This window comes from Corticium candelabrum, chromosome 12 (assembly GCF_963422355.1).
Source record: "Corticium candelabrum chromosome 12, ooCorCand1.1, whole genome shotgun sequence".
In the NCBI taxonomy this organism is placed as follows: Eukaryota; Metazoa; Porifera; class Homoscleromorpha; order Homosclerophorida; family Plakinidae; genus Corticium; species Corticium candelabrum.
Genome location: NC_085096.1, coordinates 6,679,965 through 6,692,835, shown reverse-complemented (window position 1 = coordinate 6,692,835; position 12,871 = coordinate 6,679,965). Strand labels below are relative to the sequence as shown.

Genomic DNA, 12,871 nt, shown 5'->3' with positions numbered 1-12,871 from the left:
CAAGAAGAATGTTACTTCAAAGTCCACTTAATAGTTATTGATCCTGGGGAAAATTAATTTAGTTAGTCTAAGTTTTGTTTTAATTTCTCATGTTTTTGTTTCAAAAACACTCTGTAACAACTATTTTACCGTTAGTTAGTAATTGAAGTATTTAACACTACACTTAGCCGTCTAAGCTCACTTTTTAGTGGACACGCCCACAAACTAGGTTTCGTGCCCCCCCGTCTATCAAATTCTGTATCCGCCACTGAGTATGTACAACAATGTTGCAGCTCTGTAGATTGATGATACATGTTGACAACACTCACATTGAAGCGCTCACCTATATATGCTGTGTAGTGTATGAGGTGTAAGTGCATTCATAATATCCAAGTGGTACAGTAACAGCTAATTCAACTGATACCAAGTCGTTAGTGTAAATGCCCTATTTCCTTGCTTGCTAATGACTCATAAGCTGGACAGTCTATCTAGCTTGTTCTAAAGTATAGTCACATATTTTTTACAACAAGTAAAGTGTTATGTTACTATTTAGCCAGCAAAGCAGGTCCTAAACAAACGACGACATTATACTATATTTTCAGTGTTTAGCTGAAGTTTCTGTACTAAGAAGGTAATCTTGAATGCTTCTTGTGTAGGACTTTTAGGAAGGAATGAATCTGTCCAGACAGAACTCGTGTGTGTGTGTGTGTGTGTGTGTGTGTGTGTGTGTGTGTGTGTGTGTGTGTGTGTGTGTGTGTGTGTGTGTGTGTGTGTGTGTGTGTGTGTGTGTGTGTGTGTGCGTACGTGCGTGTGTGCGTGCGTGCGTGTGTGTGTGTGCGTGCGTGCGTGTGTGTGTGTGTGTGCGTGCGTGCGTGTGTGTGTGTGTGTTCATGTGTTTGTCAGTTGCCTGATTTGGCTTGAACAAATTTTGTTATTGATTGTAGGCGACATCTGTCTGTAAAATACGAACATTATATGTAGTAAGCCATATGAGGCTTTACACTGTGACATGTTCGTATGCAGTACGTGAATGATGCAAATCATGCAATGAGGTGTACATGGTGCAAACATAAGCTAGATATTCTATTTTTTCTTAACACGTAGCTTATGAAGTCATTCCTTTGATCGCGAGTTAGAAACACATGCAGCTGCATTGTATAATAACACAGTAGCAATGATACAGCAACAGCTCATGGCTTAATTAATTACCCAAGGTCCGGATTTCCGGTTGGAGGGTACAGTAGTCGTTCGATGACCCGACGACCGAAGACCCGACGACTGACCATATATATAGTTGGTTAGCGGAGATGCGAATGAAGTATTCCGACCAATAGACGAGAAGTGGTGTCATTACTGACCAATAGACGAACGTGATGTCATCATGAGGCTCCACCTCTCTTTGTTTGGTAGCTGCTAACGAGAATTCGGCCATCGGGCGTCCGTCCTGTACATGGTGTTTAGTTCTTTGCTTTAAGGGTTTAGCACATAGAAACAACGCGTATAGTTTTCATTTGCCGCGTATGTTTCCCCAACAACAACCAGGAGCGAGGGTGTGTAGCTGTACCTGACTTGTAACATTTTGCTTGTTCCACAGTGTTTCTGCAAAGTGGTTCTGCAGTCTGTCAGCTTGAATTTTGGGTGGGCGTGGCTGAGCGGCCGTGGTGTTGTTGCAACGATCACTAGTGTCGTCTTCAACAGAAATGTGGCGCTTGACGGGAATTTGCGAAGGGGAACGAGCATGTCCATGACAGCGTCTGTTTGTCGGACGAAGCGGCTCGGCTGACCTGTAAGTACGCTAGTGCGTCTCTATTCATTTTCGTTGTGCGGTATCCAAAGTCAGAGCGAACAGACGCCTAATTAATCTACATGTGCACGTGCATGTTTTTCCACATTGACGTTTTGTTTTGGCTCTGGGGTCACCTCATTACAACAACCAGAATTGCGGTTAGACGGATAGCTGTGTAAATACGGTACAGTGCACAGTAGGCGACGTCTAGCTAGAAAAGCGGCACAAATAACAAGACGCCTAGAGAAAATGCACAAAGAACGAGACTTTTACATTCTTGTGAGCTGGAAAATCGGTGGTGAGCTGCTTGTTTGGTCTACATTTGTAACCTAGGTTTTCCATCAATACAACAAACAGAACAATGATCACGCCCGCTACTTCATCACGTAAGGCGAAGATTGCCAGCAGGCCTAGCGTCGAGGCTCTCCGACTTGTGACATTTGGCTTGTTCCATCACTTGGAAACAACTACATTTGTAACATGCATTTAGAAACAACGCCTAATCTAGCTGCATTTGTAACGTTCCCACATCCAATTTTGTTACCCACATCATGCGTTTCTGTCACACGATTTTGTCATAGCGCGACTAATTGCCTTCAAGGTGCCTACTGGCCGAGGGTTTGCACTTCTAGTGCTTCTTCATTAAATAAGTACTTATCTAGCTGTGAGACTTGAAACTAGTGTATTTGGATACATTGTTATTCCAACTGATGTGTCTAAAGCAGTTTATATTTATAAGATGTACACTTCAAACAAAGCAATCCGCTAATTCTCATAAGATTTCTTGTGTGTTTCACATATCGTAGTTTTTCAGTTAGTTACAAATTGGCTTGTATGAGGGAGTGTGTACATTGAGGCCGTTTATGTTAGAACAGCGAAGAGAAATTTAGTTAATTAATTGAGAAGGATTGATACCATCACCTAGACCTAGAACTTGGTTATTGTTTAGAGAACTACGATCCTTTTATGAGTTATATTTCAAACCTGAAAGATGTTCAGCTAGTAAAGATGTTCGTTTACGTAATGTTAGTTTATGTATTTATCTAGTACAGCTCATAGACTGGTTGTGTCCAGGTTGTTCCTGCAGTTTAAGATGTCAAACTGCATTGGTCTAGCCACCAAAAAGAGTGCAAGCATAAAGAGAAGTCAAAATAGAGAGAAGCAGTATTTTATCATCCGTAGTATAGTAGCAAAGAATCCGAGAGTATTATTGACATAACAGTACACGGTCTCTTCGTAAATGCAGCAAGTGCCACTGTGACAGACTAGAAATCATGTGTTTGAAAAATCTGATAAAGCTGTTGACAGTGATGTGTACTTTTCAAACACGCATGCGTAATTGGTTTATTGCCACGTAGTTACTCACAGCAATAACGCGGTCGAATCAGCAGTCTGGTTCGTCGTTGAACTCTCTCGCTTGTTTTAAATACGTGAGTATCGTTTCGTGCATTACAGTAGAGTGTACGTATACGTCGTTGTTATCGCTGGGCTAGTGAGCGAGCCAGTCCAGGGGCGGCGGAGCGAGTTGAAAGTTGAGGGGGCTGAATTTTAGGAGCAAGGCCCCGCCCACTTATATTTAGGTCACACCCACTCTGAGATATTGCAAATCATTGGTCCTGCAATATACATGCCTCAAGTTTAGGTATTGTAACTCCGTCCGATACACCTCATCTGCTAGTGAAATCTGTATGTCTGCACATTGTGGTCCTTTAATTAATATTGTAACAATAACTAAGCTATAAGTCCCAGTTTCAAAATTGATATCGGACATTAACTTCAAAAGGAACCAAAGTGTTTTCTTCTACTATCGTCAAGCTGGACAAAACTCTTAGCAACATCTGACAAGTTTACGTTGTCTGCGATCTCTTTATACATATGTACCAGCAAACAGTTATTTAGCCTCTTCTGAGTTATGGTGCTCCTTAAGTACGTTTTTACTCGTCTCAAAGCTGAGAAGGTTCTCTCCGATGTGGCAGACGATATCGGAACAGTCAAGAACAGACGAACAAGTTTATGAACTTCAGATAACAATATCTTCAATCCTTGGTTTGCATTAAGTGCTTGACATATTGTTCTGATGCTTGTTATTTCCTTCACTTGCGGCAATTCTTGGTGAATGGCATCATACATAAGCTTAAGCTGAGAATCAAGACTTTCTATGTCCAAATCCTCTTTGTAACAAGAGCAACAAAATTTTTTCCATGCGTCTTCATATGCCCTACTGTTTGCAGCTTTCAGCAAGAGAGACTCAATGGTCAAAAGCGGCTCCATCACCTCTTTCTGATCAAACCTGTCTTTCAGGTCGTTAATAAGAATATCGCACGCTTCGAAGTACCGTTGGCGAAAGAAAACCTTAGGTGTGTCATGGACGTGAGGTGAGCTTCCATCATCTACTCTACGAGGTTGTCGTCTTGGCCTAGAAAGGCAGGGACCTTCCAGATCCAGGTCTGTGGCCAGTTTTATAGCAGAAGCGTAAAATTTTTCATACTCAACATCTGTCCTGTGCCTGTTATAGTACTGAGCTGCAACGTTTACAGACGTCATTGCTTCTTGGATAGATGTATCTACTGCCTGAAGTGCTTTAGATACCTCTTCCGCTGCACTAAAAAGGAGGTGGCCAAGCTTCAAACCAAATAGGGTTTGGAATTTCCTTAGTGCGCTGAAAATTCCGTACGCTTTTAGCCCATAATCGTCTTTGGTTGTTAGTGCTATTTCTTCCATTGTCTCTAGGAGTATATGATAATTGACAATAACAGCATTAATGGCCGCTGTACGCACTGTCCACCGAGTTGGACAAAGGGGCTTGATCCCTATGAGTCGTTTAGGTCCAGTACTAGCCTCATCCGCATTACTTTCCACCGTCAAGTTTTGCTGCAGGTTTTGTGAAAATAGTTCTTGTCGTTTCGGGGAAAACTTAATGAGTTTAGCGATTTCTCTGACCAGATCGAGGGTGTTCTTGAGAATCTCGCTTTTGCGCCCTGCATCTTGCAGACAAAGGTTGAGGCAGTGTGCAAGACAGTGGACCTGCACAGCTGCCGGTGCCTCGCTTCGAATCCTGACAGCAACTCCAGTTCTTCTTCCCATATTTGCCGCTGCCCCATCATATGCCTGACCTCTGCAGTTGGACAATGGTAGAATACATCTTCGGAGTACGTCTTTGATGGCAAGAGCTATTGTTTCTGATGTGGTATTAGGTAAATTGTACAGACCTATGGGATCCTCGCTGACGACATAATTTCCGTCAACAGACCTAATGCACACACTCAGTTGTTCTTTGGTAGACACATCAGACGCTCCATCAGCAATAATTGCGTACCAGGAAGGATGTTGCTGATTTATTTTGGATAAAATATTTTTTGTGATCTCCCGGCCTATTAGCGTTATGAGTTCATTCACCACGTCATGCGACATATATTTTCCCTCTCGAAGAAACAGTTGAAGGTTAGGACAGCCTGACTTCCACACACCAAGTAGCTGGGATAGATTGCCTTCCGTCTCTTTATGGCCTTTGATGCTTAGACCTTGTCTCAAAAGAAATTTTAAGGCTAACAGTTGTTTCAAGAAGCCTTCTCGTCTCTGCCTCTGCAGACTTGTTAGATGAATAGCACATTTCTCAGAGATGTTTGGTTTGTCCACATTTACCCACTTTTCCATCGCCAAGCAATGAGCGTCAGAACGCTCGTGTTTGGAAAACTTTTCGAGGGCTTTTTTCCAGTTGCAAAATCCGTCAATAGTAAACGCAGTCTCTGCCCTTTTTGCAAAAGTCTGGAACAACGCAGTGTTATGGCCGTATCTGCAGCATCCACAGAAGACTGTTTTGTTTGTGATACACACTGAAATCCAAGGAAACTTTTCATACCACGAAGGCATAAATTTTCGCTTGTATTGGTCTAGCAAAGTTAATGTCTGCTTATCTGTAGGTTGGAATGCCTTCTTGTAGTCTAGACAGCACCTTGCGTCACACTCTGCTCGAGAGGTAACCAACCTGGTTGGTTCTCGTAAATGGACGTCACCATCACTGTCTGGCTCAGTTTGTTCAATCATACCTGAACATCGGTTCCCTGAATCAGGCAACAGAGCCACTTGTTCTGTCGTGTCTGCATTTCCGAATTCCATGGCTTCGCGATCAGATTCGGAGTCTGCTGCAGCTACTTGTTCTGCTGTTCTCTTAGACTTTCCTCCTTGTCCCCACGCCTCACCAAGGGTACTTTGTCTCTTCATCTAGCCCTGTCTCGTGCACGACGTGTCAGCGTAGGCGGATATTCTGTGAGTCACGTGGCCAAGTTGCCTTGGAGCCCCGGCCTGCATTGAAGCGCGTAATATATGTAGCGGTCTATTCTTTAACGAAAGGGTAAACATTACAGAAAGCAGAAATTCTACAGCATAAAGTTGATAAAGTTGGGGGGGCTCTAGCCCCCCCAGCCCCCCCGGCTCCGCCGCCCCTGCAGTCGATGTCTTCAAATTCGCATGCCTAACACATATCAACTAACCAATGCCATTGCTCGCATTGGGCCACAGATTCGACGTGACTCGTAGTGTTGGGCGTGCTTCGTGTAGATATGTCGCACGCAAAGCGGCCGAACGGTTGGACGGATCGACGTGCGACGGTGCCGGTCGAGTGCGATGTCGATTGGACAGCACATGCGCTAACCTCGTCTGTCCAGGACTCCCTCTGAGGACTCGACTGTTGTGGTTGTGGAACTTGAAGTCACGTCCGTTCGTTGTGCTTACGGTAATTACGCAGTGACTCGCCACATTCCGCAGACCCAAAACTCTGCGGGTATTGGCTAGTTGTAGCTATTGCAGATGTTAGTGCATGCTGGCTTGATCTATCCTGCTTTCCACCTTCCTTTATCAATAACTGATAGAAACAGTAAGAGTTGAGTTTTGTTCTATAGCGTAATAGATACCGAATAGTGATTTTAAAACTGTTTTGTCTAGATTTGTATGCGCGTGCCTGCGACACGGAGGTTGAAGGTTGCAGAACGACAATATGGAGTTAGAAGAAGCTAGAGGTATGTTTGTGGAGAAGAACATAATAAAGTAGTAGTTGTTTTAGTGTTTCTTTGCAGCTGAGAAATCAACTGGTCTGAAATATATAAATTCTAGAAACTACGCAGCAGCGGAGGCATCATACGGGCGCGTCTTGCAGCTGTATGACTCCGCTGCTGCTAGACCCAGACCTGAAGACAAAGCACATGGTTAGTAGTCTCACGTAGTCAGACCATTTTTGTTTCCATCCGCTGGTTAGCGGGTATCTGTGTGAGAGCTTGATATTTATTGTTGTACGTTTGTACAGCATTTTATCACTTGCGGTTAAGTGAGGACAGTATGATGAAGGACTCCAATTACTAAACGAATCTCTAAGAATTGAAAGAAAACTTGGACCAGGATATAAATCAAATGTTCCTGCCAGTAAGTATCTCAGATAATCATATTGGTTGCTTTTCATTATTATGAGTTCCTCTCACTATAATACCTCGTTTACACTGGCGCATTCAACCAGGTTGGGACCGCACCAGCTCAGTGCTGCTGGTTGAACATGCCAGTGTAAACGTGGCCGGGCCAAGCTGGGAGTGGTGGAAGCTTGCTGGCTTAGCTCATTAAAATCAAGCAAGCTGGCTTGGTGCAGCGTGGTCCCATTGAGCAGTGTTAACACGAGTATGCTGGACGACTCTCTCAGATATGGACAAGGCATGTGGAGCTTATGTATTCCTGGACATGGCATGGTCTGATGACGAGTTATTGCATGATGCCATCTAATTTCATTGTTCATCTTGTTCTATGGACAAAAACTGTGACACAGCAGTCATCACATCAGGAGTAGTGAGTAGCATTGCTCGTTTCCTAGACTGCAAACGCTTATAAGTAATAGCTCCATTGCCTGTAATCTGTAGTCTCATGAGCCACTTTGTCTAGCACACTCGATGCCATCTTTCAAAAAGAGCACAAGGAAAGCATTTGCTGTGACGTCCATGTTTTACCACGTGACAAGGACACATGAATGGCAATAAGTCACAGTACCTGGCATGACACACATGGTTAGTTGTGTTGGTCATTATTTGTTGGTGTTTGTTTAGAGTGGATTGCGATGTAGTGGGAGGGGTGGATAGCTAGTGGGAGATTTGTTTATTTATATTGAAGCTTTAATGGTTTTGTAGAAGATTACCTTTAGTTTAAACTGACAAGAAGGATGGAGAAAGTATGTGGAAAGAAAGTGTTATCGTTCCTAATCAGACATTGCCTGCTTAGTCAGTAACAGCTACATGTCACATAGTATAGTTAGAAGTGATAGGAAATATACAAAGTAATATTATGTGGCTTATTGTGGATAGCAACGACTGAAGTACTGCAAATCCAAATCAGCACTGGCGAAAAAGGCAACACATGAAAATGTTACAAAACTGCCTGCAAATCACCAGCGAGGTATGTAGCTACTCAATTTATTTTATCTAAATGCTTTATCCGTATGAGCTCACAATTGTTGCTTCACTTTTAGCATCTGAGAGTGAATGGCTCAAGTTAGTAGCCAAGTCACTAAATGGTAAAGAAGTGCAATTGAAGGCAAAAGCATCTGATACTATTGCCACACTGAAGAAGCAACTTGGTAGCAAGGATGATTCTTCATCCATGGATCAACTGCTCGTTGTGAATGGAAAACAATTACGTGATGAGCAAACATATTCTGATGCAGGATTGTGTCTCGTGCCCATGTGAGTTAATCTTGTCACTTGAGATAAAATCTGCGATGGTCTAGAAGAGAAGATGGGCAGTGCCTTGTCTAATGTCAAAGTTATCTTGGCTTTGGCCAATCGATTGTGTCGCATCTCTGAAGAGAAAGAAGTGCATGCGGCTCTGGTTTTTTTGGATGACGCCGGATCAGTAATATTCTCTCAGAAGAGTGAGAAATTGAAGAATACGGTCATCACTAAACTGAATTGGTTGTTCAAAATTTTCAGCGTGATTGCATCAGTCCATTATCCTTCTGGGTTATGTTGTAGGTATTGGACTCGAGCAAAGACAACAGCCATCGTTAGCTGGGAGCTGATGAAGGATTGAAAGGCACTAGACATGTGGACCAACCAACTTGGTCGCAAAGCCAGTCACCAATTACTGATGAAGACCATATGTGACATTGGTTGCAGACTATAAGCGGAAGAAGTTTTTGGTTACCAGTTGGTAGAATATGTTTCCTTGCTGTAAAAAGGGATTGTTGTATTTTGTAGGTTTTGTACTTTTATTTTGATATGCCACATTTTAGTTAGCATTTGCTTTTTCTATCATTGGAACGGCTTTGCACTATTTTGTCCAGTAGATTTAGTTGACTCAGTTGACAGTGTATTGCTAGTGAGTTACAGTCAAGGACAAAGAAGTTATGCTTCTTATTTTACTTTTAATTTGTATGTATAGTAGACATTTAGCTCAATAGGTTTTAGTAGAGGATGGAGCACACTATGTGTGCGAACGATATCAACCAATCAGCAGCCGTGGAACACCCACGCTTTGGACAGGTTGCAACCCACATGGCCTGCCTTCTACGTTGCGTATTGACTGCAAACTTGTCTCCCTTCCTGTTGCTCTTTCCTATCTGTTTGCATTCTTCGTCTTGTGCGATGCGCCGCGTCGATCTACCCTTTGCGAATGCTCAGGCCACAGATTGGGCGTGACTTGTAGGGTCGGGGCGGTGCTTCGTGTAGACGCACGCAAAGCGGCCGAACGGATGAACGGATCGGCGCGCGTTGCTGCCGGACGAGTGCAATGCCGACTGGGCAGCACATGCGCTAACCATGTTTGGGCGGGACCCCTTTTGAGGACTCGACTGTTGTGGAAGTTTCGTTCGTTGTGCTTACGCAGTGACTCGCCACCTACAGCAGAACCTCTGCGGGTATTGGCTAGTTGTAGCTATTGCAGATCTTAGTGCATGCTGGCTTGTTCTATTCTGCTTTACACCTTCCTTTATCAATAACTGATAGAAACAGTAAGAGTTGAGTTTTGTTCTATAGCGTAATAGATACCCAATAGTGATTTTAAAACTGCTTTCTCTAGATTTGTATGCGCGCTCTTGAGGCGTGGGGGTTGAAGGTCGCAGAACGACAATATGGAGTTAGAAGAAGCTGAAGGTATGTTTGTAGAGAAGAACATAATAAAGTAGTAGTTGTTTTAGTGTTTCTTTGCAGCTGAGAAATCAACTGGTCTGAAATATATAGATTCTGGATACTATGCAGCAGGAGAGGCATCATTCCGGCGCGTCTTGCAGCTGTATGACTCCGCTGCTGCTAGTCCAAGGCCCGCAGACAAATCGTATGGTTAGTAGTCTCATGTAGTCAGACCATTTCCGTTTCCATCTTCTTCACCTGCTGGTTAGCGGGTATCTGTGTGAGATCATTGATATTTATTGTTTATGTTTGTACAGCACTTCATCACTTGGGGTTATGTTTAACTGAACAAGGGAAATATAATGAAGGACTAGAAATACTAAACCAAAGCCTAAGTATTAGAAGAAAACTTGGAGATAAACCAAATCTTGCTGCCAGTAAGTATCTCAGATAATCATATTTGTTGCTTTCATTATTATGAGTTCCTCTCACTATAATACCTCATTTACACTGACACATTCAACCAGGTTGGGACCGCACCAGCTCAGTGCTGATGGTCGAACATGCCAGTGTAAACGTGACCGGGCCAGGCTGGGAGAGATTGGAGCTTGCTGGCTCAGCTCATTAAAATCAAGCAAGCTGGCTTGGTGCAGCATGGTTCCATTGAGCAGTATCTTGCCTTAAGCGATTAATTAATTAATTAAACAAATATTTGCTTTTAATGTGTGATAGAATCAATGAATAAAGTGTCTGTATAAATTGTGTGAAGATAATCAACGTAGAAACCGTTATTGTGACTTCGCAGCCGAGGCAGTCGTGTACAGAAATGTGATAAACGGATGAAATGTCCGGGACATTGATTAGAGAATACGGGATATCTGGTGGTACTGTCATGGCGCTCCCCATTTCACGAACGACTGTTTTGTGTTCTTCGCAATCTCGTTGCCATAATGATAAAATTTGCAATCCTACGCGTAGTAGATGTGGTATTTGATGTGGGATACGATAATTCCAGCAGGGCTGGATGGATTGGGTAGAAGATGTGATCCTTCCCGATTACTTCCGAGTTTTGGGTTACTACAAATTCTGTTTCGAAGCACATGGCTGTCAATGTGTTTCTAGTGCTATTCGGATCGGGTTACCTTTAGCGGTGGACTAGGTAGCGTTCTAACAAAGATCGCGACTGAATAGTTGTAAGTTGTGTTGTGGCTACGCCTACGCCTTTCCTGGCCGTAGGTATCTATTATATCATACTGTAGGGGTGTAGCTTACTGACGAAGCAGTAGTGGTGGCAATAGGATGATCTGAATAAATTTAGGTACAGTACCTAGTCCAGTGATTTTTACCCGTACATACGGGATCTTTTGGAAGTTTCTCGTCGGTGTACCCGAGGAAATTAATTTCATACCCCAGTGACCCTTTATCCGTATATACGGGAAGTTGTAGGGAGTGTCTCGGCAGTGACTGAAATAATTAATTTCATGTTCTGTAACGATCGGCTTCCATGTTGCAAGAAATACTGTGTGGTTCAATAGCTAATTTAGAGCTACCGCAGCTTACTATTTTTATGTTTTTATAATTATTTCTGTATCGCACCCAGTATAGGCCTAGCACTAGTGCAAACAAATACAATAGACACAAATAGAAGAGCGTAGCTGTACAATACAAGTAAGTGTACGAGTGGGAGACAAGAAAGTTTGCAACAACAATATACTGCAGACAAACTACCTTAGAAATTAGGGTGTGTTAATCGTGTAGAAATTATTATCCACAGGGAGGCTTAATTAAGCAGTAGCCTGAATTCTTCCCGCAGGGTTCGAAAAACCTAAGGAAAGTTAGTTCTTATTATGCCACGCCCCTCAATAAATGTACGCAGGTCCACGCGTGCTTGTGATGCTCAGAAGCTATTAGTCAAACAGCGTCTATAAAGGCGTATTGTAGCTACTTACTGTTTTTTTTGTTACACTCATCCTATAATTTCAATAGTATGGGATGCGGCAATGTAACCACACGCGGGCACAGAAGGCGCTTCATTCTCTAGATTAATATCTACGTTCAATGGTTGGAGCATCTTAAAGTGTATAAACGACCAATTGACCAACAGTCTGCTACACTATTTTCAATTAGGAATCACGTGATGCGTCGCTGTAACATGGGAAGCCTAATTAATTATGCCTAATTAATTACGGGGACAAAGTACTTGCAGGTTAGGCTGCGGTCTCTTTTAGCTATGTTTACTGTATGCAAGCAGAATTTAATTCAGTTGGTCTAGCATGTGCAGACGTCATGCACACGTGCCATACTTCCTTTATCATATACTTGAAGTTCTTACCAGAAGTAACACTAGACAAATAGATTGTGAGGCAGCCGCTAGGAGAGACTCCACTGATGCCTGGTCAGCGCGTTCATTGCAGCAACTGATGTAATAGTCTTTGTTGAGCATGAGCTCAAGAACAGTTCGAAGCCAAGTTCCGCTGGGCGGAAGGATGACGCGGCGTAAAGTGGTCTGGCTACGCGAGACTATGCGAAGCCGTCGTTCTTTATGGCAGTTTCCACACCTACTGGAAGCAGATTTGCAGGAGCATCGTCTGGTATCAGATCCCTAGCCAGCAAATCTAGTTGGCACCGAGACAAGAAACTCGAGGCTGGCTTCCAGGAATATTGGTATTTGCCGCTCTCGGCTAGAATTGCTCTGGCTACGACTTCTGTTGCACATTTCAAGTTTCGTAAGTGCTGAATGCACGCCATTGTGTGGGAAGCCAGTCAAAATGGAGCCTATTGTTTGGTTTCTTTAATTAATTAGTTACCTAATTGTTTCCCAGGTGCAGGTAAGTGTCATTCCGTTGCACGTGCTTTAGCGCAGTACGATCGCTCTGTACTGGAACGAGGGTGGACAGTTTACGTTCGTGTAGACGGCATCGTTGAGGTTTTTGTGTACCCAGATTACGCCGTACTAGTTTTGAAGCTCGTACTAAACTCGGAAATCTGGAAAGTCTATCTTCGTCACGGG

General features: G+C 43.2%; 2 protein-coding genes across 9 annotated transcripts; one reads left to right on the top strand and one right to left on the bottom strand.

Annotated features, from left to right (window-relative positions):
• Positions 1 to 3,541: 3,541 nt before the first annotated feature.
• Positions 3,542 to 5,986, bottom strand: LOC134187681 (zinc finger MYM-type protein 1-like). Its single transcript, XM_062655834.1, has one exon. It carries the CDS (start codon positions 5,984 to 5,986, stop codon positions 3,542 to 3,544), a length of 2,445 nt encoding a protein of 814 aa, XP_062511818.1.
• A 343-nt stretch (positions 5,987 to 6,329) lies between these two features.
• LOC134187800 (ubiquitin-ribosomal protein eL40 fusion protein-like) lies at positions 6,330 to 9,287 on the top strand. Of its 8 annotated transcripts, none has more exons than XR_009971161.1 (6): positions 6,330 to 6,780; positions 6,838 to 6,966; positions 7,065 to 7,591; positions 7,685 to 7,806; positions 8,101 to 8,191; positions 8,265 to 9,287. XR_009971161.1 is itself a non-coding variant. In XM_062655960.1 (5 exons), exons 3-5 carry the CDS (start codon positions 7,169 to 7,171, stop codon positions 8,480 to 8,482), a joined length of 321 nt encoding a protein of 106 aa, XP_062511944.1. In that variant the 5' UTR covers positions 6,330 to 6,780; positions 6,838 to 6,966; positions 7,065 to 7,168; the 3' UTR covers positions 8,483 to 9,287. The 8 variants fall into 8 exon arrangements, 3 of the variants coding, with proteins under 3 accessions (XP_062511944.1, XP_062511943.1, XP_062511945.1); XR_009971160.1 differs by having other exon boundaries at positions 7,663 to 7,806; XR_009971163.1 differs by having other exon boundaries at positions 7,065 to 7,633.
• The last annotated feature ends 3,584 nt before the right edge of the window (positions 9,288 to 12,871 follow it).

Excerpts from the sequence above, each read along its gene's own strand:
- LOC134187681 (XM_062655834.1), bottom strand. The coding sequence starts at position 5,986 with ATGAAGAGACAAAGTACCCTTGGTGAGGCGTGGGGACAAGGAGGAAAG.
- LOC134187800 (XM_062655960.1), top strand. Across the intron at positions 8,192-8,264 it reads GCCTGCAAATCACCAGCGAG|CATCTGAGAGTGAATGGCTC; the intron begins GTATGTAGCTAC and ends CTTCACTTTTAG.